Below are 26,559 nucleotides of genomic sequence, written 5' to 3'. Positions count from 1 at the left end.
AGGGGTGAGCTGAATTACAGGAAAAAAATTAACATTCAGTTCTTAAATTTTCTGTACTAGTAACCCATATCAATTTTTTCTTGTCCTTTGTTTTATGCTTGAAAAGGTCTTTCCCATTATGGTAGTTCTATTCCAGTTTAATGGCTACACTGGAGCACTTTAATCAAGGCAGAATTTATTCTGTTGTATGCAGTGAGTTTGGGTTCTCATCTTATTTATTCCTCTTAAATTAACTGACCACTTTCTCTCTTATACAATTGTTTTTTATAATTTTCCAATAACATTATTGAGATACAACTCACATAGCCTAAAAGTCACTGTTCAATGTACACAGTTTACAGTAAGTCCCTACATGTGAAACGTCAAGTTGAGAACTGTCAAAGATGCAGATGTGCCCCTGTATGTCAGCTACTATAACTGTACTACTATAGTTTCTCAAGGTCCTGTAATGCAAGATGAAGAATGTTTTATTTTCTGTTTGCTTTTTGTGTGTTATTTGTGTGAAAAGTATCATAAACCTATTACAGTGCAGTACTCTATAGCCAATTATGTTTGTTGGGTACCTAGGCTAACTTTGTTGGACTTACAAACAGGCCTAGAAACAAGTTCTCTTTCATGTATATGATTTTTAAATATTTTCTCCCATTCTGTGGGCTGTCCACTTTCTTGGTCACATCCCTTGTAGTAACAAAGCTTTAAATTTTCATGTAGTCCCATTCATCTATTTTTATTGTTGTAGCTTGTTTTTCGAGTCATATGTAAGAAACCATCTCCTAATCCAAAGCATGAAGATGTACGGCTACAGTGTTCCTTCCAAGAGCTTTATTGCTCTAGCTCTTAAATTTAGGTCTCTGATAAATTTTGAGTTAATGCTTTGTATACCTTATATGCTAGGAGTCCAAGTTCATTCTTTTGCATTTGCATATTCAGTTGTCCTTCACCAGTGAGGAAGAAATTGTTCTTCCCTCATTGAATTGGTATTGTCACTCTTGTAGAAAATCAACTGACATAGATATATGGATTTGTCTCTAGACTTTCAATTCAATTTCATCAATCTATGTGTCTATGCTAGGTTAGCACCATGTTGCTGTTCAGTCAGTAAGTCACATCTGACTCTGTGATCCCATGGACAATGTGGACTGCAGCCTGCCAGACCCCTCTGTTCGTGAGATTTCCCAGGCAAGAATACTGGAGTGAGTAGATCCAGGGGTCAAACCCGCATCTCCTTCGTTAGCAGGTGGGTTCTTTACTGCTGAGCCACCAAGGAAGCCCATGTTAGTACTGCACTGTCTTGATTGTCTTGTAGTGAGTTTTGAAACTGACATGTCTGAGCCCTCTAACTTTGTTCTTTCTCTAGATTGCTTTGGCTATCTTGGTTCGTTTATATTTCCATATGAATTTTAGGATCAGCTTGCCAATTTCTGCAAAGAAGCTGGGGTTTTGATGGGGACTGTGTTGAATGTGTAGATGAATTTACTGTCACGTGAATAATATTAAGTTTTTTGATCCATACATATACAGTGCCTTTTCCATAAATAAATGCCTTTATTTAGATCTTCTTTAACAGTCCTTAGGCTTCCCTGGTGGCTCAGATGGTAAAGAATCTACCTGCAATGCAGAAGACCTGGGTTTGATGCTCAGGTTGGGAAGATTCCCTGGAGAAGAGAATAGCTACCCACTCTGGTATTTATGCCTGGAGGATGCCACGGGTACAGGAGCCTAGTGGGCTAGAGTCTATGGGGTCACAAAGAACTGGACACAATGAAGCAATCATATTCTTTAACGTCCTTAAAAAAACTTTCTGTAGTTTTATAGTGTGCATTTTTAAAAAACTCTTCTTCCCTCTATGACTAACTGCTTTTGGGTTTAAACTCATTTATAACGGGTCTGTTTCTGTGCTTTTCTTATACTGCATGACTCCAGTGTGTTCTGCACTGATGCTGCACTGTTTTACTTACAGCAGTTTTGCAGGACACTCTGACATCACGTTAGGAAAGTCTGCCCTCCTATCGATTTGTTTTTCTAAAAATCTCTTGTCCTCACTCACTCTCCCATATGAATGTCAAAATCATATGAGGTTCTGAGAAAAGAATTCTATGGCAATTTGAATTGGAAGCATGTGTTCTGGTTCATTTCAGGGAATGGGCTCCTTCATAGCACTCAGAGTACCTTTACTTATCCAAATTTTCTGTTATGTGTTTCAACAATATGTTGTATTTTTCTTTATGGGTTTGGCGAGGATTAATTTTATCTGTCACTTCTCATCTGTACCTGACGAAGTGATATTTTAATGAGGTTTGTACTTGGAATTGATGTTTGAATGGTTTAAGAATTCTGAGGATGTTGATGTAAAAAAACCAAATTAGAATATTTCCTAACACCATATACAAAGATAAACTCAAAATGGATTCAAGACCTAAACGTAAGGTCAGAAACTATAAAACTCTTAGAGGAAAGCATAGGCAGAACACTCAATGACATAAATCAAAGCAACAACCTCCATGACCCACCTCCTAGAGTAATGGAAATCAAAACAAAAGTAAACAAGTGGGTCTGATTAAACTTAAAAGGTTTTGCACAGCAAAGGAAACTATAAGCAAGGTGAAAAGACAACCCTCAGAATGGGAAAAAATAATAGCAGATGAAACAACTGACAAACGATTAATTTCCAAAATATACAAGCAGCTCATACAACTCACTACCAGGAAAACAAACCACCAAATCAAAACGTGGGGCAAAAGACCCACACAAGACATTTCTCTAAAGACGACATACAGATGGCTAACAAACACATGAAAAGATGTTCAATATTGATTGTTATTAGAGAAATGCAAATCAAAACTACAATGAGATTATCACCTCACACCGGTCAGAATGGCCATTATCCAAAAGCATGCAAACAACAATTGCTGAAGAGGATGTGTAGAAAAGGGAACCCTCTTGCACTGTTGGTGGGAATGCAAATTGATACAGCCAGTATGGAAGATGGTATGGAAGTTCCTTAAAAACTAGGAATAAATCCAGCATATGACCCAGCAATCCCACTTCTAGGCATATACCCTGAGGAAACCAAAATTGAAAAAGACACATGTTCCCCAATGTTCGCTGCAGCGCTATTTACAATAGCTAGAACATGGAAGCAACCTAGATGTCCATCAACAGTAGAATGGATAAAGAAGTTGCGGTACATATACACAATGGAATATTCAGCTCAGTTCAGTTCAGCTGCTCAGTCGCGTGTGACTCTTTGCGACCCCATGAACAGCAGCACGCCAGGCCTCCCTGTCCATCACTAACTCCCGGAGTTCACTCAGACTCACGTCCATCAAGTTGGTGATGCCATCCAGCCATCTCATCCTCTGTCATCCCTTTCTCCTCCTGCCTGCAACCCCTCCCAGCATCAGAGTCTTTTCCAATGAGTCAACTCTTCGCATGAGGTGGCCAAAGTATTGGAGTTTCAGCTTTAGTATCAGTCCTTCCAAAGAACACCCAGGACTGATCTCCTTTAGAAGGGACTGGTTGGATCTCCTTGCAGTCCAAGGGACTCTCAAGAGTCTTCTCCAACACCACAGTTCAAAAGCATCAATTCTTCGGCACTCGGCTTTCTTCACAGTCCAACTCTCACATCCATACATGACTACTGGAAAAGCCATAGCTGCTCAGCCCTAAAAGGAACACATTTGCATCCATCCTAATGAGGCGGATAAACCTAGAGCCTATTATACAGAGTGAAGTAAGTCAGAAAGAGAAAGATAAATATCATATTCTTAAGCATATATACGGAATCTAGAAAAATGGTACTGAAGAATTTATTTGCAGCGCTGCAGTGGAGAAACAAACAGAGAGAACAGACTTCTGGACATGGGGAAAGGGGAGGAGAGGGTGAGATGCATGGAGAGAGTAACATGGAAACTTATATTACCATATGTAAAATAGATAGCCAATGGGAATTTACTTTATGTCTCTGGGAACGCAAACAGGGATTCTGTATCAACCTAGAGGGGTGGGATAGAGAGGGAGATGGGACAGAGGTTTAAAATGGAGGGGACATATGTATACCTATGGCTGATTCATTTTGAGGTTTGACAGAAAATAACAAAATTCTGGAAAGCAATTATCCTTCAATTAAAAAATAAATTAATTTTTAAAAAAGAATTCTGGGGATGTTGAGATGGGGTGAGTATATTGTGGACACAAGGACATAAATTTGGGGGGAAATGCAGAATGTTATGGACCAAACTGTATCCCTCGGAATTTATACAGTGAGGTCCTAACCACCACTGTGACTATATTTAGAGATAGGGTCCTAAGGAGGTTAGAGGTTAAATGAGGCCAAAGGGTGGGGCCTTAGTCTGAGAGGAAGGGGCCTTGTAAGAAGTAGAAGAGACACTTAGAACTCTCTCTCTTTTCTGTGTGCACTGAGAGAAGAGGTTATGTGAGGACAGAGACAGAGGAGCCTGCCAGGCTACAGTCCTGTCCACAGGGTTGCAAAAGAGCCGGACATGACTTAGTGACTCAGCAAGACAATAGTATCAGAAGGTGGTTGTCTACAAGCCAGTAACTGAAACCAACCCTAAGAACACCTTGATTTTGGACTTCTAGCTTTCTGCTGCTGCTAAGTCGCTTCAGTCAAGTTCGACTCTGTGCGACCCCACAGATGGCAGCCCACCAGGCTCTGCCATCCCTGGGATTCTCCAGGCAAGAACACTGGAGTGGGTTGCCATTTCCTTCTCCAATGCATGAAAGTGAAAAGTGAAAGTGAAGTCTCTCAGTTGTGTCTGAGTCTTTGCGACCCCATGAACTGCAGCCTACCAGGCTCCTCTGTCCTTGAGATTTTCCAGGCTAGAGTACTGGAGTGGGTTGCCATTGCCTTTGCCATTGCCTAAAATAAGAACATCAATAGCAGGCATGCTGACCCTTGACCTGACAACCAGAGCTACTTTACCCTATCTTCGGCATCATCCATGGGTCAAGGTGGGTAAGGAGCCACTCCAGCCACTCTGTGAAGAGGACTTGGAGGTAACAGTGCAGAAGCTTCTGGGCTCTAGGTGGGCCAAAAGCCAGAGCTCAGAAAGTCTGAGCTTGAAGAGACCCAGGGTGGGGCCCCAGTCCATCCTTGTGAAGCCCTCCCTTGCCATGAAGGACTTCACCATCCAAGAACCTCAGCCTCAAAGCCTTCAGATTCCCACCATCATACCATCCTGGATATTCCTGAGGGAGACCATTTGGATACCAGAGACAATCCATGATTCAGACGAGATCACTGACCCTACCATTCCCCCACCTACCCCATCTTCCTGGTGTGACCATGGGGCCACTCCCTCCACCCATGGCACCCCCGACACCTGCCACACCCATCGCATGCCTGACACCCGGGGCACCAGTGATATCTGCGGCACAGGTGGCACCCAACACACCAGCAGCATCCGAGACATCAGCAGCATCCAAGACATCAGTGATAGCCGCAACAAGCGCGACACCCGTGACACCAGCGGCACCTGTGATACCCGAGACAGCAGCGGCAGCCGAGACACTCGCGGCAAGAGCAGCACCCGACACACCAGCAGCTCCCATGACATCAGTGGCACCCACGACACCCGTGGCACGAGTGACACCTGTGACACCAGCAGCACTCATGACACCCACGGCAAGAGCAGCACCCATCGCAAGAGCGGCACCCGTGACATCAGTGGCACCCATGACACCCAAGACACCAGCAGCACCTCGGACAAGAGTGGCACCCAGACACCAGTGGCACCTGTGGCACCCAAGACACCCACGGTACCCGTGACATTAGCAGCAAGGCCCCAGAGGGAACCCACTACCCCTGAGTGTGGCCAACACCGCCGGATGCTCCTACCAAGCCGGGCAGTCCACTCCCCAGCCCCCTCCTCTGGCCTCAGCAGGAAAAAGAGGGGCATGGCTGGGAGAATATGGAGGTTTATAACATTACATTGCTGTTGTGGGCTGCCCAGCAAAACCCGCACAAGTCAAAAGTAGGCCCAGAAACAACCCATGGATGACTGACCAAGACAAAAGCAGCCCTGCCGAGCTCCCTGAGACCCAGTCAAATGGAAATTGGGATTCAAATCCAGCACCTCCACGGCCATCAGGAGCCCTGGCCAGCTCAGAGGATGGTCTGGAGATGCCTGGGGACCAGAAGAGGCGCCACCCTGACCCAGCTGCCCCTCCTCTGCCACTGGGTGAAACTTCACAGACTGGACTGTCCCCTGGGGCATGTGCCCCTTCCCCCACACTTCCCCCTTTCATGTTGGTGGTGGAGGGGATAGTTTTTGCCAACTCCTTGGTTCTTCATAGTTTTAATTAACTTTATTTCTCCAGAAAGATGTATCTCCCTCTGTTTTGCATCCTCTCCAGTTAGAGAAGTGTGTAGTCACGTAGGACTTGGAGTTAATGACCTAAGAATTAGCACAATGATTCTCAAGAGCAACAACTGCTGCACCCCAGGGCAGAAGTGCAGAAAGCGTACATTATTCTCCCACACTGACAATACTGAACACTTTCAGAAGGGCTGAGGGGAACTTTTGACCTCTGCAGCCTGTGTTAATACTGACCAGGAGGTCTAGGATGGAAGAGAACCACTGGTGTGCGGTGTGGTCGGCGCCCTGTGCAGATGAGTTTCCTGAATGTCCTGCAGGAGTCGGTGCTCTCCTCTTCGCTGTGGGGAGGGCCCTGGCGGGTGGGGCTCTGTTACGATATTGCTCATTTTATGTTTTGGCCTCATGGCGTGTGTCATCTTAGCTCCCCGACCAGGGATGGAACCCACATCCCTTGCATTGGAAGGCAAAGTCCTAACACTGCACTGCCAGGGGAAGCCCCTTTTTGGATGTGTGGGTTTGCCCACAGGGACTGGATGGTTTTTAAATACTAGGTTTGTCAGCGTTACCTGGTTCCCTTGTTCAACGAGCCCTTGAACACAGGGGTGACTGGAACACGGTCTTCTCCCCAGAGGCCTGTCTCTGAGGATGCACACTCTCGGCGGCAATGCCTGCACCGTTCCATTGGCTCTTGTGCGCTTACATGTCACTTGCCGACTGCGGAATCCTTCACCACAAGACACAGAGCACTCTGACCACGCGCCTGTGAGCCACCTAAGAACAAAAACTACAGGAGCTTAGTAGGTCAGACCCTATGGGGACTGTCTTCCAAAGAGAAAGCCCATCCTAGCATTGTGACTGTTTCAGGGCCGACACGTGTCTCTGGGAGTGGGCAGCAGCACAATAACTCGCAGCCATACTCTCAGATTTCCTTTCACTCAGAAGCAACAGAATCACCATGTAGAGACAATAGCATCGGGGCGGGACAAAGTCGTCCTCAGGGATATTAGAGCCATCAGCTGTGTGGCCTCAGAGAGCAGAGCTGGGGCAAAATTAGGTGGAAATTTTGGAAAGGTGATTTTCAACTCATGGAAACCAAAGGCAAGAAAAAAGGAGGTGGCACTTGTGTGCTCCTTGTTGCTGTTTGGTTGCTCAGACTTGTCTGATTCTTATGACCCCATGGGGTGTAGCCCACTGGGCTCCTCTGTCCATGGGATTTTCCAAGCAAGAATACTGGAGAGGTTGCTATCTCCTCCCCCAGAGGATCTTCCCAACCCAGGGATCGAACCAGTCTCCTGCAGCTCCTGCATTGGGAGGCAGATTCTTTACCATTATTGCCATCTGGGAAGATGAACTGGGAGACTGGGATTGACATATATACACTACTCTGTATAAAAGAGATAACTAATGAAAACCTGCTGTATCACACAGGGAACTCTACTTAGCGTTCTGTGGTGACCTAAATGGGAAGGAAATCCAAAGAAGAGGGGATGTATGTGTACAAGTGACTGATTAACTCTGCTGTACAGTAGGAACACATCATGAAGCAACTATCCTCCAATAAAAAATAAATAATGGATGTTTCTGCTTATAGAGTGGACGAGGCGCCCTAGAGAGGAGACAAAACTCAGGAGGCTCCTGTCGTGGCCCCTGTGAGCAACGACAAAGACATTGGGGACAGTGGGAAACCGACAGGAATGGGTGGAAGTGAGAGGAAAGGGGGGTGGGTAGCTTTCGATGTAGTCATTGTGATCTGGAACATGAACTAGGGGCAGATCAGATTTGGTGGAGATTATGAGTTTGATTTTGGATACTTTTAAAACTATTGATTTGTGTCATCTATGATATCGAAAGGTTATTAATGGCTTTACCCCTGGAGATGCAGATGATACCACTCTAATGGCAGAAAGTGAAGAGGAACTAAAGAGCCTCTTGATGAGGGTGAAGGAGCAGAGTGAAAGAGCCAGCTTAAGACTACATAGCAAAAAAAAACTAAGATCATGGCTTCTGGCTTCATTACTGCATGGCAAATAGAAGGGGAAAAGGTGGAAGTAGTGACAGATTTCCTCTTCTTGGGCTCCAAAATCACTGTGGATGGTGACTGTAGCCATGAAATCAGAAGATGATTGCTTCTTGCCAGGGAAGTGATGAGAAACCTAGACAGTCTGTTGCAAAGCAGAGACGTTATTACTCTGCCAACAAAGGTCCGTATAGTCAAGACTGTGGTCTTCCCAGTGGGCATGTACAGTTGTGAGAGCTGGACCACAAAGAAGGCAGAACACCAAAGAAGTGAGGATGCCTTTGAACTGTGGTGCTGGAGAAAACTCCTGAAAGTCCTTTGGACAGCAAGGATATCAAACCAGTCAATCTTAAAGGAGATCAACCTGAATATTCACTGGAGGGACTAATGCTGAAGCTGAAGCTCCAGCATTTTGGTCACCTGATGAGAACAGATGACTCACTGGAAAAGTCCCTGATGCTCGGAAAGATGTAGGGCAGAAGAAGAAGAGGACATTAGAGGATGAGATGGGTAGATAGCATCAACAATGCAATGAGCATGAATTTGGGCAAACTCCGAGAGATGGTGAGGGGCAGGGAGGCCTGGCGTGCTGCAGTCTATGGGTCACAAAAAGACAGACATGACATACGACTGAACAACACCACCCGTGGGGGTAGAGTCTAAGGAATGGTGCTTTCATGAGTGCCTCTTGTGATGCTGGCCTACTGCCATATCTCTGAGGTGAACCCATGAAGCCAACTTCCCCATGCTCATAAGGTACACTGTGAGTGCAGGGAGCAGGTGAGAGTGGCAATTAAGACCAGAAGCTCTGAAATCAGACTAACCCGATTTGAATTCTGGCCCTGATAACTGTGTGGCCTAGGCGAGTTTTTCCAACTGTATAATAGAGTATGAACAACACTGGAGACATCCCTGGAGGTCCAGCGGTTAAGACTTTGAGCTTCTGGTGCACGGGAATTTGTTCAATCCCTGGTTGGTTACATGGTGTAGCATAACAAAAAAATAAAATAAAATAAATTTTTTTAAAAAGAAAATGAACAATATTGATTTGACAGGTGACACTGAAGTGATCCACATAAACTACTTAGCTGAGCACCTAGTATAGTCCACATAAAACAAATCTTAGTGGCTGAGATATTCAGTCCAAATTACTATGCATTTTAAAACAAGTCAAACACTGGTAGGAAGCAGAGAAGTGACTGCACACACCTTGGGGGGCAGTCCCGGATGTTACAGGGCTGGAATGCAGCCCGTGGCTTGCGGAGCTGGTCACAGAAGGCCTCGCTCACTTCCTGCCCGTTGGCCATCAGGCACTGGGGTCTCTGAACTTGGGCTCCCAAGTGGCCGCACGTGGCAGAACAATGAGTCCAGTTGCCAAGCTCCCAGAAAGTCTCTGCAGAAAGAAAAGGAATGTCACTGATGGCCACTGGAGGAGAAGGGAGGATGGGCTGGGGACAACCCGGCCAAAGACCACCACGAGCTGCTTTCTGGTTAGCTGCCCGTCGGGCTCTCTGAGCAGCACACAGAGAATCTGCCATCAGGTGGGGTAAAGGGGTCCTTTATCTCATTTTCCCTTGACTAGCTCATTGTCATAACTGCGGGGGGTTATTACAGCTAAGATGGAGCCCTTGGTCCTATAGCTGGACTGGAACCCAGTGTGTCTGATGCCAAATCTAACTCTTTCAAAATACTACCTCACATTTCACAAAGGCCCCTTGACAGTTCAAGGCAAGACATACAGCCTGGGAAAGGGGTTGTCTCAGGCCAGCTAGGTCTGCCAGAAAAGTCCCAGAGAAGGAGGAGAAACTCTGTGCAGTGGGCCAGCTTCTCAAGACTCTCCGAGCAGAGCCAAGAGGACAAGAGAGGAGGGTCTCTCTGGCGATGCCCTAATGCATTCTCTTTCTCAAAAGTGGATCAGACTGAGAGAGATGAAAGATGATTTAGCAGGCAGCAGGTTTTAAGCAGACAGGTTCAAGATACATTTCAATTCCATTCTTACTTCTCCACTAATTATAATTTAAACTTCAGATGAGTCCTGAAGCTGAATAAATAATTTGCCATAGAGCCCTCTGTGAAAACAGGAGTTTCCTTTAAAAAAGCTGAAGCTGACCACCTCCAATAATCATGGTTTGTTTTCCTTTTAGTCCTCATTCCAAGCAGCCTTTCCTTTCCCTTTTGACACTGGATAAAAAGATAAAGTTGGACATGACGATGACAGATTTGTGTATGATCACAGAAAGTACCAGATTATCTTGTAATAATCACAAGAAATTGCTGCCAGCTGTGTCCACTGGCTGCTCCACTGAGTACACCTATGCCTTTAGCGTAACTGTTTTCCAGTCCTTCCTTTTCATTTTGGAATTTTGTCCTAAGTTGCATATCATTTGCAAAGCAGAACAGTACACATTTTTAGGTGCCCTACAGTTTATTTAAAACATTTTTTAGAAATAGCTAAGTTTATTGAGAAGTTTCCAGGTGATAGGTACTGAGTTAAACACTTTAACATCAATTTTCCACTTAATTCTCATAGCCATCTTGTGATTTAGATTATTTTTACTTGCAGAGGTAGAAATGGAAAGAAGCTATGTGACTTCTCCGAGGTCCTGCAGCTGGACTGGAACCCAGTGTGTCTGATGCCATAACTAACTCTATGTCAGATTTCATAAAGGCAAGATAGTTCAAGGCAAGACATACATGCATTTCTTTTAAAAAATACACCTCTTCTTATTGAGTTATAATTCATATAAGAAAAAATGCTCATATGTCAAACATGCAGTTCTATGAGTTTTCACAATTGTATGTACTTAGGTAACCATGATCCAGAGCAAGGTATATACATTTCATCACTCACAAAGTGTCCTCTCATCTATGAAGTAGGTTAAAAGCTAACAGAGTTTTGCCAAAAGAACACACTGGTCATAGCAAATACCGTCTTCCAACAACACAAGAGAAGACTCTGCACATGGACATTACCAGATGGTCAACACCAAAATCAGAGTGATTCCATTCTTTGCAGCCAAAGATGGAGAAGCTCCATACAGTCAGCAAAAACAAGACTGGGAGCTGACTGTGGCTCAGATCATGAACTCATTATTGCCAAATTCAGACTTAAATTGAAGAAGGCAGGGAAAACCACTACTTTGTGAATGGAAGACCTAAATCAAATCCCTTATGATTATACAGTGGAAATGACAAATAGATTCAAGGGATTAGATCTGATAGAGGGCCTGAAGAACTATGGACTGAGGTTTATGACATTGTACAAGAGGCAGTGAGCAAGACCATCCCCAACAAAAAAAAATGCAAAAATGCAAAATGGTTGTCTGAGGGGGCCTTACAAATAGCTGAGAAAAGAGGAGAAGCTACAGACAAAGGAGAAAAGGAAAGATATACCCATCTGAGTGCAGAGTTCCAAAGAATAGCAAGGAGAGAGAAGAAAGCCTTCTTCACTGACCAATGCAAAGAAACAGAGGAAAATAACAGAGTGGAAAAGACTAGAGATCTCTTCAAGAAAATCAGAGATACCAAGGGAACATTTCATGCAAAGATGGGCACAATAAAGGACAGAAATGGTATGGACCTAACAGAAGCAGAAGATATCAAGAAGAGGTGGCAAGAATACACAGAAGAACTATACAGAAAAGGTCATCATGACCCAGATTACCATAATGATGTGATCACTCACCTAGAGCCAGACATCCTGGAATGTGAAGTCAAGTGGGTCTTAGGAAGCATTAGTACGAACAAAGTTAGTGGAGGTGATGGAATTCCAGTTATTTCAAATCCTAAAAGATGATGCTGTGAAAGTGCTGCACTCAATATGCAAGCAAATTTGGAAAACTCAGCAGTGGTCACAGGACTGGAAAAGGTCAGTTTTCCTTCCAATTCCAAAGAAAGGCAATGCCAAGATTGTTCCAACTACTGCACGATTGTACTCATCTCACATGCTAGCAAAGTAAGGCTCAAAATTCTCCAAGCCATGCTTCAATAGTATGTGAACTGTGAACTTCCAGATGTTCAAGCTGGATTTAGAAAAGGCAGAGGAAGTGGAGATCAAATTGCCAACATTCACTGGATCATTGAAAAAGCAACAGTGTTCCAGAAAACCATTTACTGCTGCTTATTGACTATGCCAAAGCCTTTGGCTGTGTGGATCACAATAAACTGTGGAAAATTCTTCAAGAGATGGGTATACCAGACCACCTTGCCTGCCTCCTGAGAAATCTGTATGCAGGTCAGGAAGCAACAGTTAGAACTGGACATGGAACAACAGACTGGTTCCAAATCGAGAAAGGAGTACATCAAGGCTGTATAATGTCACCCTGCTTATTTAACTTTTATGCAGAATACATCACACAAAATCTGGGCTGGAAGAAGCACAAGCTGGAATCAAGATTGTTGGGAGAAATATCAATAACCTCAGATATGCAAATGATACCCACCCTTATGGCAGAAATCAAAGAAGAACTAAAGTGTCTCTTGATGAAAGTGAAAGAGGAGAGTGAAAAAGTTGGCTTAAAGCTCAACATTCAGAAAACGAAGATCATGGCATCTGGTCCCATCACTTCATGTCAAATATATGGGGAAACAGTGCCAGACTTCATTTTTGGGGGCTCCAAAACTGGTGCAGTTGGTGACTGCAGCCATGAAATTAAAAGACGCTTACTCCTTGGAAGGGAAGTTATGACCAACCTAGATAGCATATTGAAAAGCAGAGATATTACTTGGCCAACAAAGGTCCATCTAGTCAAGGCTATGGTTTTTCCAGTGGTCATGCATGGATGTGAGAGTTGGACTGTGAAGAAGGCTGAGCGCCGAAGAATTGATGCTTTTGAACTGTGGTGTTGGAGAAGACTCCTGAGAGTCCTTTGGACTGCAAGGGGATCCAACCAGTCCATCCTAAAGGAGATCAGTCCTGGGTGTTCTTTGGAAGGACTGATGCTGAAGCTAAAACTCCAATACTTTGGCCACGTGATGCGAAGAACTGACTCACTGGAAAAGACCCTGAGGCTGGGAAAGATTGAAGGCGGGAGGAGAAGGGGACGATAGAGGATGAGATGGTTGGATGGCATCACCGACTCGATGGACATGAGTTTGAGTAAACTCTGGGAGTTAGTGATGGACAGGGAACCCTGGCGTGCTGTGGCCCATGGGGTCACAAAGAGTTGGACACAACTGAGCAACTGAACTGAACTGTACTGCCCCTCCTCCTAGGCAACTACTTCTTTATTTCTGTCAGCATACATCAGTACTATCTGTTCTTGGACTTCATACAATATGTGCTCTTTTCTGTCTGTCTTCTTTTGCTTAAAAGAAGATTCACACATATTTTTGAGATTCACACATATTGTGTATATCAGTAACTCATTCTTTTTTATTGCTGAATACTACTCCATTGTATAAATATACCATAGTTTATCCATTCTCCTATTAATAGTCATTATGAAGTAAAAACTGCAAAGAACATGCTTGTATGTTTTTCTTTTTTTGTGAACATGTTTTCATTTTTCTTGGGTAAATACCTGTGTTTGGAATTGTTGGGTCAAGGGTAGGTATGTGCATAACTTTATTAGAAACTGCCACATAGTTTTCCAATGTGGCTGTCCCACTTTATCCATCTATCTGCAGTGCATTGGGAATTTCTTTTGATGCCAAAAAGTTTATGGCATCAATTGGTTTTCACTCTTCTGGTAGGCGCGATACTGCATCTCATTGTGCTTTCAATTTTCATTTTCCTGATTCCACCTGTCAGTCTTTTTTGTGAACTTCAAGTCTTTTGCCATTGTCTTTCTCGGGGAGGGGAGAGTTCATTATTCCTCATATATTCTGGATATAAGTTCTTTATCAGACACAGGACTGCCAGTCTTTCTCCCAGTCTAAGGTTTATGTGTTCATATTCTTAATAGTGTCTTTGATTAGCATATTTTTGATGAGGTTCAATTCGATTTTTTTTTTGTTTTATGATGAGTGTTTTTTGACACAAATGAATTGAAAAAGTAGATCATTATTTCCTCCCATATAGAACTCCTCAGTGGCTTCTCATGTTTTGGGAATAAAACTCCAGTCTTTACCTTGACCTTCAAAGCCTTGAATGATTTGGTCCTCAGAAGATCTCCAGCTTCATCTCACACACCTTCTCCTTCTACCCCACCGAAACCTCACCACACAAATCTTTCTGTTCCTTGACCGTGCACAGCCTGTGCTCACTTTAGAGTCCTCGCACTTACTGTTCCCTCTGCCAGAATGCTCTTTCCTCACCTCTTGGGATGGATGGCTCCACCCTATCCTTTAGGTCTGGACTCATGTATCACCTCCTCACAAGGCTAAAGTGGTGATGCACAATCACCACTGGGCTCACCACCCTATTTGCTTTTCTTCATAGCACTTTCCACAGAGAAATAGCCTGTACACTATTTGTTTACTGGTTTATTATCCATCTCTCCAACGGGAATGCCAAATCCTTGAGACTAGACCCATTACATACTTAGGTGCTCAGCCAGTATTTGTTAAGGTGACAAACGAATTTCTTTGAAATGATAGCCACTGAAGGCTTGGCATATTCCACAATGTACACGTGTGTGTGTTTGTGTGTGTGTGGTGCATGTGTGTGTGTGCAGGAGGTGGTAGAACAATGTAGGTAGTTTCAATAAATCAAAGTTTTAAATATTTCAAAGATGTCACCTTTACCAGCAATTTCAGCCTCATGAGTATCCAATCTTTTAATTAACTGATTTGAAGGCATTCATTTGATTTTCATGTTCCATTCCACATGGAACTTCTCTTTGCCTTTGCACATCCTGATTTCTCTGCCTGGAACATTCTTCTTCCTCCTCCCAGAGCAACATTCTGACTCATGTGGAAACCTGGTTGGCTTCTCCAGAGAGCATTAGGGACCCCTCCTCAGAGCTACTGTGTCCATTGGAGCTGACTCACTGGAAAAGAGCCTGATGCTGGGAAAGACTGAAGGCAAACGCAAAGGAGGTGGCAGAGGATGAGGGATGAGATGGTTAGATAGCATCACCGACTCAATGGATGTGACTTTGAGCAAACTCCAGGAGACAGTGAAGGACAGCCAAGTGTGGCATGTTGCAGTCCACAGGGTCGCAAAGTGTCAGACATGACTTAGCGGCTGAACAACAAATAACTATTACTGCGTTTGTCACTCTGCTTCAAAATATCTGTTCACATGAGCATCTCCTTCTCTAGACTATGAGCCTCTCAAGGGCTAGGTCATCTACGTATTCCCAGCTCTGGCAAAAGCAAGCAAGCACTGGGCAAATACTTGTTGAACATGGCTGTGTTTGTGTCTGAATGTTTGTGTCTCTCTAAAATTTGTGTCACATCCTAACACCCAGGAGGTGGGGGCTTTGGGGAGTAATCAGGTCTCATAGGCGGAGCCCTCATGAGTGAGATTAGTGCCCTAATGAAAGAAGCCCCAGGGAGCCCCTTTATTGCTTTGGCCATAAGAGGACACAGCGAAAAGATGACTGTCTGTGAACCAGGAAGCTGGCCCTCATCAGACATCAGATCTGGCCCTACCTTGATCTTGGATTTCCCTGCCTCCAGAACTGCAAGAAATAAATGAAATGCCTGTTGTTTATAAGCCACCCCCTCCATGCTGGTCTGTGCTACATTGTTATGGTAGTGCAAACAGACTAATGTTGAATGAATGGATGAAGGTGCTTGTAAGGATGGTAGCATTATGTCTAAAAGAAGAGAAAATGGTATCACATAAATACCCCTAGATAATCATCTCATAAATAACATGAGCTGGCTTGTTGAATGGCGACTCAACACGATTTTCTTCTTCTATGCTCTCCCTGCATCCACATCTCTAGAATCTCTATTTGCAGAGTTACATTCTACATGACCTAACCTGAAAATGAAAGACACTGGCTAAAGATTTAAAAGATTGAGATCATGTAGCCTTACTGTTCCTATAGAGTAGACATAATAAAACATGAGTTTAGACAGCAACTTCTGTGTGTCCTTCTGCAATTCATTCATTTTAAGCTACAAGGAGCTGAGATCAGCAGTATGGGTTCCCTGTAATACAGGCATTTCTGATTTTCTTTTTTATCCTAAGTACCAACGATCTTTACTCTCAATAAAGAATCTGTTCAGTTCAGTTCAGTCTCTCAGTCGTGTCTGACTCTTTGCGACCCCATGAATCGCAGCACACCAGGCCTCCCTATCCATCACCAACTCCCAGAGTTCACTCAGATTCACGTCCATCGAGTCGGTGATGCCATCCAGCCATCTCATCCTCTGTCGTCCCCTTCTCCTCCTGCCCCCAATCCCTCCCAGCATCACAGTCTTTTCCAATGAGTCAACTCTTCGCATGAGGTGGCCAAAGTACTAGAGTTTCAGCTTTAGCATCATTCCTTCCAAAGAACACCCAGGACCGATCTCCTTTAGAATGTATCTGTAGCTGTAGATAATATGTCACTATTTTGAGAATGAAGGGTCCCATTATCTTCATGCTTTGCAAGTCCTCAGCCACAGAGTTAAACCTCATTCTCGTAAACATTTTGATTTTCTTAACTCTGCCCCTCTCTCTTGGCCTCTTAAAGAGTTTTGCGAGACATACCTTGATTAGGTTCTTGTGACTAAGCACTGAAACATAACAAAGTTAATATGTGTGGGAAAACATACTTGTGAAAGAAGACCAATGAAAGAATTGATTCAACAATCCTTAGCAAATCTTGCCTCTATAGACATTTACCAAGTTAGCGGTCATTTTGCAACTAGAAACCAACACCTGTGTTACCACAAATAATGATGCTCATTTGGGATATGAGCTCCCTGGGCTTCCTCAGGAGTGAATATTTTTTTAAGATTCCACATGGAAGGGACAAGTTGAACAGGTTCTTAGCTACACTAACACATAGCATCTCTACATGTCTTCAGGGTTTACAGCCTAACTAACAAGGTAAGAAAAAATACATTCACCAGAATTCCAGAAGGGACTGGAGGAAGCAACTGGGGCTGACAGGCTCCTCCCCACCAGACAGCTTCAGGAACAGGACAAGGGGTGATGCTTTAGAGGGGACCTCACATGGTGACAGGTGCATGCTTTTAGGAAAGTTGTGCAGCATAAGTGTAAGAGCAGACAATGGTGGAGGAATGCTGTATACTGTGTGACGTCATTCTTGATTTGTCAGTCACGTGACTACAGTCATGAGCTGCCCGACTGCAGAGACGTCTGAAGAGATGTGTGGGGCAGAACTGAGACACCATGCAGACCCCTGAGTGGAGGGGAGAAGGGAGGGGTAAGGCTAGAACTGACTTCTCAGGGACCTGAGGGAAGGCACTAGCATTAGACAGGCTAAGCCTACCCCATCTGTTGAAAATCTTCCATATTAAGATCCTAGAGGACCACAGAGGTCTTTGGGCCTGGCGTGCTGCAGTCCATGGGGTCACAATGAGTCAGACATGACTCAGAGACTGAACAACAACAAGAGGCATACCAAGGTCTTTCTGGCCAGCACTGAGTCCAGGGGGGTGATATGAGGAACACTGAAAGAGACAAATATATATTTGGGATCTAGCACACACTTTTATGAGTCTCAGGTTTCCTCATTTATACAACTGGATAAAAGATTACTGCCTCCAACATTGTGCTATTGTAAACATCAAAAGAGGTAATGAACATGAGAGGGCTTCACGCGTGACTATTCCAACTCCCCATCTATTTATGTCTCTGTGACTGCATGTGTGCTCGGCTGTGTCCAACTCTTTGCAACCTTAGGGATGGTAGCCCGCCAGACTGTTCTGTCCACGGGATTCCCAGGCGACAACACTGGAGTGGGTTGCCATTGCCTCCTCCAGGTGATCTTTCTGATCCAGGGATTAAACCTGGGTCTCCCGAATTGCAGGTGGATTTTTTTTTTTTACTGCTGAACCATCAGGGAAACCCATTTATGTCTCTGGGTTCCTCTAATTGCCAACAAGAAAAGCCATGGAGACAGCTCTTTCCATCATCCCCTTAGTTCAACAGTGGATTCTATAATCTCATACCGGTTCTGCCACTGATCCAATATTATCCATTTATGTGACATTTATTTAATACTTACACCTGTCTGAGGTGCTGGAGATACAAAGGGGGAGTAATGAATGATATCTCATGTCAGTCTAGCTGACTTCTGTGATCAACTCTCAATTGCTTCCAAACTCTGGGGAGAAAGAGGAGCATTATTTATTGAATCTTCAAACCATCACAATTTGATGCTCATTCTGGTGTCAAGAGTTTGCTGAGCTCCAGATATTATCCCTAAAGACAGCAGCAGAAGCATTCAAGTGCCATCCTGTTCCAGGGGCTCACTGCAATGACCTTTCCCAAACTATAATACTGACTCCACTGATTAGTAATTATTGAGCACCTGCTGGGTGCCTCATACTATATTATATTCTTAGGGCACAAAAGAAACATTAGACATGGTCTCTAGCATGAAGGGACCCACAGTTTAGTGGAGGAAACAACTGGAGACTAATGTGTGTCAGGACTCAGTCAGGGACCAAGCGGTGAGAAAGGAGAGGTCCAAAGCAATCAGAGAAGGATTCACATAGGAGATAAGAATTCAGGTGGTTTAAAGGACAGTGAAAGAGCTAATTCTTAGGTAGGTCAATAAGAGGACCAGGACCCTCGAGGAGGAGAAAGAGACAAACTTTTTTTCTACATTCCTAGTCTTAGTCACTTAAGATATTTTTTCTTAAGCTTTGAGTTGCTACAACAATCTATTTCCCCTAAGACTAACTTTCCTTAAGCCCAGAGCTAACATTACTTTGCCAACAAAGGTCCGTCTAGTCAAGGCTATGGTTTTTCCATGTATGGATGTGAGAGTTGGACTATAAAGAAATCTGAGCACCAAAGAATTGATGCTTTTGAACTGTGGTGTTGGAGAAGACTCTTGAGAGTCCCTTGGACTGCAAGGAGATCCAACCAGTCCATCCTAAAGGAGATCAGTCCTGGGTGTTCATTGGAAGGACTGATGTTGAAGCTGAAACTCCAATACTTTGGCCACTTGATGTGAAGAGCTGACTCATTGGAAAAGACCCTGATGCTGGGAAAGATTGAGGGCAGGAGGAGAAGAGGACAACAGAGGATGAGATGGTTGGATGGCATCATCAACTCGACGGACATGGGTTTGGGTGGACTCTGGGAGTTGGTGATGGACAGGGAGACCTGGCATGCTGCAGTTCATGGGGTTGCAAAGAGTTGGAGCGACTGAGCGACTAAACTGAACTGAACTGAACTGAACTAATGATTATATAACAACAATGTATCTTGCTTGAGGACATAGTTCTCCTTCTTAAGAAAAACCTTCTGACTATTCCTGTTATTTTAAGATATATGTTGTTGGAGTGGGTCTAGAAAGACCTTTAAAACCTTGAGATATTCTCTTAATCTATTGCTAGTAACCAATTGAAAAAGTATATAAAGCCACACCTGAACTGGTGAGTGGGGGCACTCTCTACCCCCTTCTGATGTCCATGTCAGAAGCTTTCTCTGGCCCTTTTTCACTGTAATAACACTTCGGCCATATGAAGTTCTGAGTGACTGAAACTGTGTCTTTGGTCCCGAAACAAAATTCTCTCCTTTGGAGATCATGAATCTGGCACTCTTCACTGTAAGCTATCAATGGGAGGTATTGGGGCAACATGACTAAGGCTGTGAAGGCCACTTCTTCCTGGGAGAGCAGTATGAATGGAAGCCAGATTTCCAGAGTAAGCTGCATGGTGTGTGTGTGTGGTGTTGGGTCACAAGGTGGGAAGCTCTATGTGTGTGTGTGTGCTGTTGAATCACAGTGCGGGAAAGTGCGTTGCCTAAAACAGAGTTTAGTGCTAGCTTAGTACAGAGGCCAGGGTTATAAATTAAGGAGATGTAGTGCCAGAATGGGCTTCCCAGGTGACACTAGCAAAAAAGAACCTGCTTGCCAATGCAGGGGATGAACGAGATGTGGGTTTGATCCCTGGGTTGGGAAGATCCCCTGGAGGAGGACATGACAACCTACTTCAGTATGCTTGCCTGGAGAATCCTACAGTCAGAGGAGGCTGGTGGGCTACAATCCATGGGGTCACAAAGAGTCAGACAGGACTGAAGCAATTTGGCACACAAGCACACACATAGAGGCAGAGTATGAAGGATCTTGATTCTGGGCAGAAAGTTTATATCTCATTGTAGGTTCTTAGGCAGAGAAGCAGCAGCAAGGCAGTCATAGCCTTCTGAGAGAAGAACAGGTAAGACAGAGTATTAGATTTAGTGCCTGTTTGTAAGTGGACAGTGACAGCAATAGTTAAAACCATATAACGTCCACTTGTTTACTCCTTGACTCCAGAATCCACAAAACCGAGTCCTACTTTGCACATATTATAGGAAGCACTTGAAGACAACAAGGACTTGGTACTTACCCAGCAAGTGGAGGACGGATGTTGCCATTGCCTTTCCAAGAGCATTGGTGGCTGTGCAGACATAGGTTCCTTCATTTTCAAGGGAAAGGTTCTGCAACAACAGGGATCCATTGAAAAGCAAGGAAATATTGTCACTCAGAGATCCTCCTTTCTTCAACCAAGTTACATTAGGCTGAGGGACACCTTTGGAATAAAAACAGATATGACAAAGGCAAATTCCTTTAAGAACAGAGCCACAGAATCATATGACAAATACCATTTAGCATTCTGACCACAAGCCAGCAAATGGGTTTGATCACACATAATAGGAAAGATGGCTCTTTCTATTTCTACCACTCCTCTATGGCGGGTGAGGGATGCTGCTGAAGCAAAGGGCTTTGGTCAGCTGAGCATGGGGGTAGTTTACATCTGAGTCAAAGAACAGAAGCCAAAGAGGGTGGGCTTGCTCTGCAATGGAAAGGGAGAGTAGTCTGAAGTTGAGTAAAGATAATGCAAGACTGGTTGGAAGAGAGGAGCTGATGAAGCCAGATCAATGTGGAGGCACAGAAACAGAAATTCCTAGCAGTGAGTTGTCACAAAGAAGGCTTTTGGAAACAAAAATATCAAATGTGGACCGTTAAGTGGCCCACTGTGCACATGAAATGTGACATTCCTCCTTCAGGAAGAATACAAAATCTTTAGGGAAATAGATTTTGCTCATCCCCACTTTTGTGAAAGAGGATAATATCAGGGAACACAAAGAAGGGTTGCATTTTACATTTGGGTCAGTGTAGGGTGAACAGATTGTACGTGACATCTTGGGACACAGAGGGAAACATGAGGGATTGAAAAAATTTCTTCCCTCACATCTCGAGAAGTCTCAAAGTCTCAGCAGTTTGCTGGGCTGTGGGGTATGAAGCTCAGAGTGATCGCATTAGGTTCCTTTTAAAAAAATAAGTCCATTTGCATTTTTCTAAATTGGTGTCTTTTATTTATTTATTTATTTTTTGGTCGCACTGTGTGGCATGTGGTATCTTAGTTCTCTGACCAGGGATTGAGCCCAGGCCCCCTGCATTGGAAGCACAGAGTCCTAACCACTGGACCACTAGGGAAGTCCCTCATTTGATTCTTAAGAGCTGGGGTGACCTTGGATGATGTCTGAGATCCAGAAAAGTTACTGGTTTTGAGGATGTCTCATCTTCCTGCAGTGCTCTGCCTAGAGAGACTGGCAGACACCGCAAAGCTTTCTGACAAAAAGAGATGTCACTGCTCTAATTATGAAGTCTGCTATGCATCTCACAAAAGGCAAAACACATGCTTCATGAACCCTTAGATTCTCAGTCTTTTTCCAACTCTGGGGAAGCAGCCATTGTTAGCTTTGTCTTACAGCTAAGGAAGCTGGTCAAGGCAAAACCAGCCCAGAACCTAAATATTCAGAGAAGTGCTAATCACAGGTGTACTTATCTTTTGTTGTTGTTTCTTTTCAAATATAAACACAAGGAGAGGTTAAACTTCCCTAAGGACACCAGCCAGCAAACCCTGCATCTGAAATTCACACCCATGCACTTTCCTCCAGAACTTACTTGTTAACCAGAGTGTAGGTAGGTCCTGTATATTTCTTGATAGATTACTAGGCATATTTTTTACTTCCAGTGTACGCAGGCTCTTTAAAAATATATTTTGTAGTTGTTTATTGCTGACAATTAGGAAAGCAATAAACACTGGCATATTTATCTGGTATCTAATCATTTACTAAGGTTTATTATTTTGAATAGTTTTCAAGTAATTTTCTTCTTTTTTTAATAGTAATCATATCACCTCTATGTAATGACAGTTTTATCATTTTTTCCTATATTTATATTTATGAAAGTGAAAGTGTTACTCACTCAGTCATGTCTGATTCTTTGCAACCTCATGGACTGTAGCCTGCCACGCTCCTCTGTCCACAGAATTCTTTAGGCAAGAATACTGGAGTGGGTAGCCATTCCCTTCTCCAGGGAATCTTCTGGACCCAGGGATCGAACCCATGTCTCCTGTGTTGCAGGCAGATTCTTTACCATCTAAGCCACCAGGGAAGCCCCATGTATTTTTCTATTAACTATTGCATTGTATTAACTAAAGTCTCTAGAATAATGCTGAATAATAAGTTAGAGCAGGCACATTTCTCTTGCTTCCAACTCTAAAGGGAACATTATTAATGTTTTATCCTTAAGCAGCTGGTTTGCTTTTGCTTTCTGATAGCTCTCAAATAAAAGAAATTTCCTTGTAACTCTAACTCACATGGAAATTTCTAAAACTTTGAGTTAGTATTTGTGAAAAGGGGAAAGCGTTAGTCACTAAGTCGTGTCTGACTCTTTGCGACCCCATGGACTGTAGCCCACCATGCTCCTCTGTCCATGGAATTCTCCAGGCAAGAATACAAGAGTGGGTTGCCATTCCCTTCTCCGGGGGATCTTCCCAACCCGGGAATCGAACCCAGGTCTCCTGCATTGCAGGTGGATCCTTTACTGACTGAGCCACCAGAGAATCGGCTTTTAAAAAACTTAAAATATTTAAACCTATTAATTTTCTTTTGAGTACAGCTTTGACTATATATCTTATACTTTGAAATGAAATAAATCATTACCATTGTTTCATTCATTCAAAAATGTTTACAAAATCCCTACTCTGTGTGAGACTCTATGCTAGAACTAAGGATATGATGTGCACTAGGTCTCCTCAAGAAACTTAATTTTAGAAGGGGGCTTTGTGGGGCAACAGATGATTGCAATAACTTGACGTAAGGGCTTCTGATAAACACTGGATGCCACTGGCACATAAAAACTGTATTTAATGCAGACTGGAGAGAGGGCTAAGATTTTAACATGCAGGAACAGCTAAGCTAATACATAAGGATAAGGGGGTGGGAATTGGCGGAGAATTGTTTTACATAGAGGGAATAGTGTACAAAAAGGCATAGACATGAAGGAAAATATAACTCATTGGGGGAATCATAAATTGAGTTTTTTTATGACTGAAGTTTAAAGTACATGGAGTGGGAGTAAGGAGAGATGACTAAATAGGTAAGCAGGTGCCCATAAAATGAAAATTTATTAATATTATCCATAGTAAGGAGTTTGGTGGAATTTATCCTAAAGGAAATAGAAAATGGCTTAATTATTTGAAGCAGTGGTAATATATCAGATTGGTGCTTTAGAAACATTGTCCTGGATGTGATGCAAATGGGGAAGAGTCAGGCAAGGGTCAGCAGGACCAGTTAGGTGGTCACTGAATCAATTGAGGTGAGACACAAAAGGGTGGGAGTAGGGGAACTAGAGAGAATAGATCAACTTGGTAAATACTCAAGAAGAAAAACAAATAGGACTTGGTGACTGATTTGATACAGGGGAGTGAAGGAGAAAAAGGATTTAAGGAGGACATGCAGATAGCAGGTGGTACCATTAACTGAAACAGGGAAAATAAGAGGAAGAGCGGACCTGCATAGAGAATTTGATAAACTTTTTCTTCTAAAATAACAGCATTTTATTACTTTTTTTAAAAATGGGGGTACACTGCTAAACAATGTTGTGTTAGTTTCTGCTGTATAGCAAAGTGAATCAGCTACATGTATACATATATCCCCTCCCTCCCAACCCGCGCCCCCATCCCACCCCTCATCCCATTCCTCTAGGTCATCACGGAGCACTAAGCTGAGCTCCCTGTGTTATATAGCAACTTCCCACTAGCTCTCTATTTTATGCATGGTAGTGTATGTATGTCAATCCTAATCTCCCAGTTTATCCCACTTTTCCATTCTCCCTACCCCATGTTTATATGTCAGTCATAAAAAGGAATATAATTGGGTCATTTGTAGTGGATGAATCTAGGGTCTGTCATACAGAGTAAAGTAAGTCAGAAAAAGAAAAATAAATATCAAATATCATATATTAACATATATATGTAGGATCTAGGAAAATGGTACAGATGAATCTATTTTGAAGGCAGGAATAGAGAATATGATAAGTTGCTGTAAACATGTTGAGGCCTGAGGGGCAGGCATCTAATTTAACACCCACTCGCAGGAGCCTGCTGGAACACTCCAGGGACACGGCCCGGCAGGTGACACCGTCATACTCCCCCTTTGCCATGCTCCAGAGCTCCAGAATCTCCCAGAAGAGAGCTTACACTCAAGTTGGCCCTGACTTCTGCAGGTGCCATCTAGGGGACACCTCTGGATCACCTGACTCTGGAGGACAGGGGAACCTGTAATAAATGGAGTCACCTGGAAGAGAGCTCATACTGGTATCTGGCACCCTGATTTCTATGTGACTGTGGTCAGGGGACACCTCCGCATCATGTGGCTCTGGTGGCTAGCGGGGCTTATATTTGTGGGTCCCACAAGATTCTGACCAGTGGAGAAAGAGTTCTTAAACTCCCCCAGGGCACACCGAGAGGCCAGAGACCCAGGTGCTTCTTCTTCCTGGAAGGAAGCCTATTAGCTAAGCATCCTGACTATGTCCACGGGACAGGTTTCTGACAAAACCTGCATCTGGGGACTGACAGTGATCCCTTCCAGAGACGACTGAGGCTGGGAGCTGTCTTCAAGCTCACCCTCTGCCATGCTCCGTGGTGCCGGTGCTCCCTGGAAGCAAGCTTTACTGTGGGTGAAAGTGAAAGTGTTCGTCACTCAGTCGTGTCCGACTCTTTGTGACCCCATGGACTGTAGCTCACCAGGCTCTTCTGTCCACGGAATTCTCCAGGCAAGAATACTGGAGTGGGTTGCCATTTTCTTCTCCAGGGGATCTTCCCGACTCAGGGATTGAACCTGGGTCTCCCATATTGCAGGCAGACTCTACCGACTGAGCCACCAGGGAAGACGTTACTGTTGGTGCCCTGGTGTGTATATATATGTGTTATACTGGAATACAGTTGATTAACAATGTCGTGTTAGTTTCAGGTGTACAGCAAAGTGATTCAGTTATACATATACATGTATCTATTCTTTTTCAAATTCTTTTCCCATTTAGGTTGTTATAGAATACTGAGCAGAGTTCCCTGTGCTGTACAGGAGGTCCTTGTTGGTTATCTGTCTTAAACATAGCACTGTATATATGTTGACCCCCAACTCCCAGTCTATCCCCCTCCACCATACCCCTTTGGTAACCAAAGGTTCTCTTAGTCCGTGAGTCTGTTTTTGTCTTCATTTGTATCTTGTACCATGGTTTTTGTAGCTGCCACCCAGGGGATGCACCTTGATCTGGTGGCTCTGGTGGCCAGGGGTGGGAGGTGGGGAGCAGGGACAGGGGTGGGATGAAGCAGTGGGAGGATGGGGAGGTGTAGGGGGTGGGGGGATTGCATTCCTGGGTCCCATGGGACTGTGGCAATCAGAGAGATGGTTCTTGGCAGGCTACCACCTCCCGAGCACTGCCCAGGCAGTGCCCTGAAACACACCCTCAGCCTTTCTGAAGAGGAGGTCTCTTTGCTTGTCCTGGAGCTTTGGTCTGAGAGCTAGCTTCAGGTCTGGCTCACATTTAGTGGCCTGTGTAGCTGCTTTTAGGGAAGGTAGGCTGTCAGCTGTAGTGGCCTCTTGGCGCTTGCCCTCCGCCTCACTCCATCTCACCAGCATCACCCAGAAAAGCAGCTGACATGCTCATTTGGAGCCCTAATTTCTGCAGTTGCCACTCAGGGGACACCTCCAAATCTTCTGACCCTGGTGGCCATCAGGGACCACATTTCCAGTCCCACAGGACTGTGCATGTCTGGGTATGTAGCGAAAACCTGATCCTGAGGGTCGCGCTTCCAGCCCGCCTGAATCTAGGTGATGAGAATCTC

The 26,559-nt window shown here is 44.1% G+C and overlaps 1 protein-coding gene across 1 annotated transcript in view; it reads right to left on the bottom strand.

Moving 5' to 3' along the window:
- The window catches only part of ADAMTSL3 (ADAMTS like 3), a 368,734-nt gene that overhangs the window by 22,365 nt on the left and 319,810 nt on the right, over positions 1–26,559 (bottom strand). Inside the window, exons 24-26 of the mRNA XM_052659478.1 lie at positions 20,770–20,952; positions 9,568–9,751; positions 6,908–7,112 (exon numbers count right to left, since the gene is read on the bottom strand). Of these exons, the coding sequence (XP_052515438.1) occupies positions 6,908–7,112; positions 9,568–9,751; positions 20,770–20,952 (572 nt within the window). The remainder of the gene's footprint in view (positions 1–6,907; positions 7,113–9,567; positions 9,752–20,769; positions 20,953–26,559) is intronic.

Source organism: Budorcas taxicolor, chromosome 21 (genome assembly GCF_023091745.1).
Source record: "Budorcas taxicolor isolate Tak-1 chromosome 21, Takin1.1, whole genome shotgun sequence".
Classification (NCBI taxonomy): Eukaryota; Metazoa; Chordata; class Mammalia; order Artiodactyla; family Bovidae; genus Budorcas; species Budorcas taxicolor.
The sequence above is the reverse complement of the archived record's forward strand: the minus strand, read 5'-3'. Positions and strand labels throughout refer to the sequence as shown.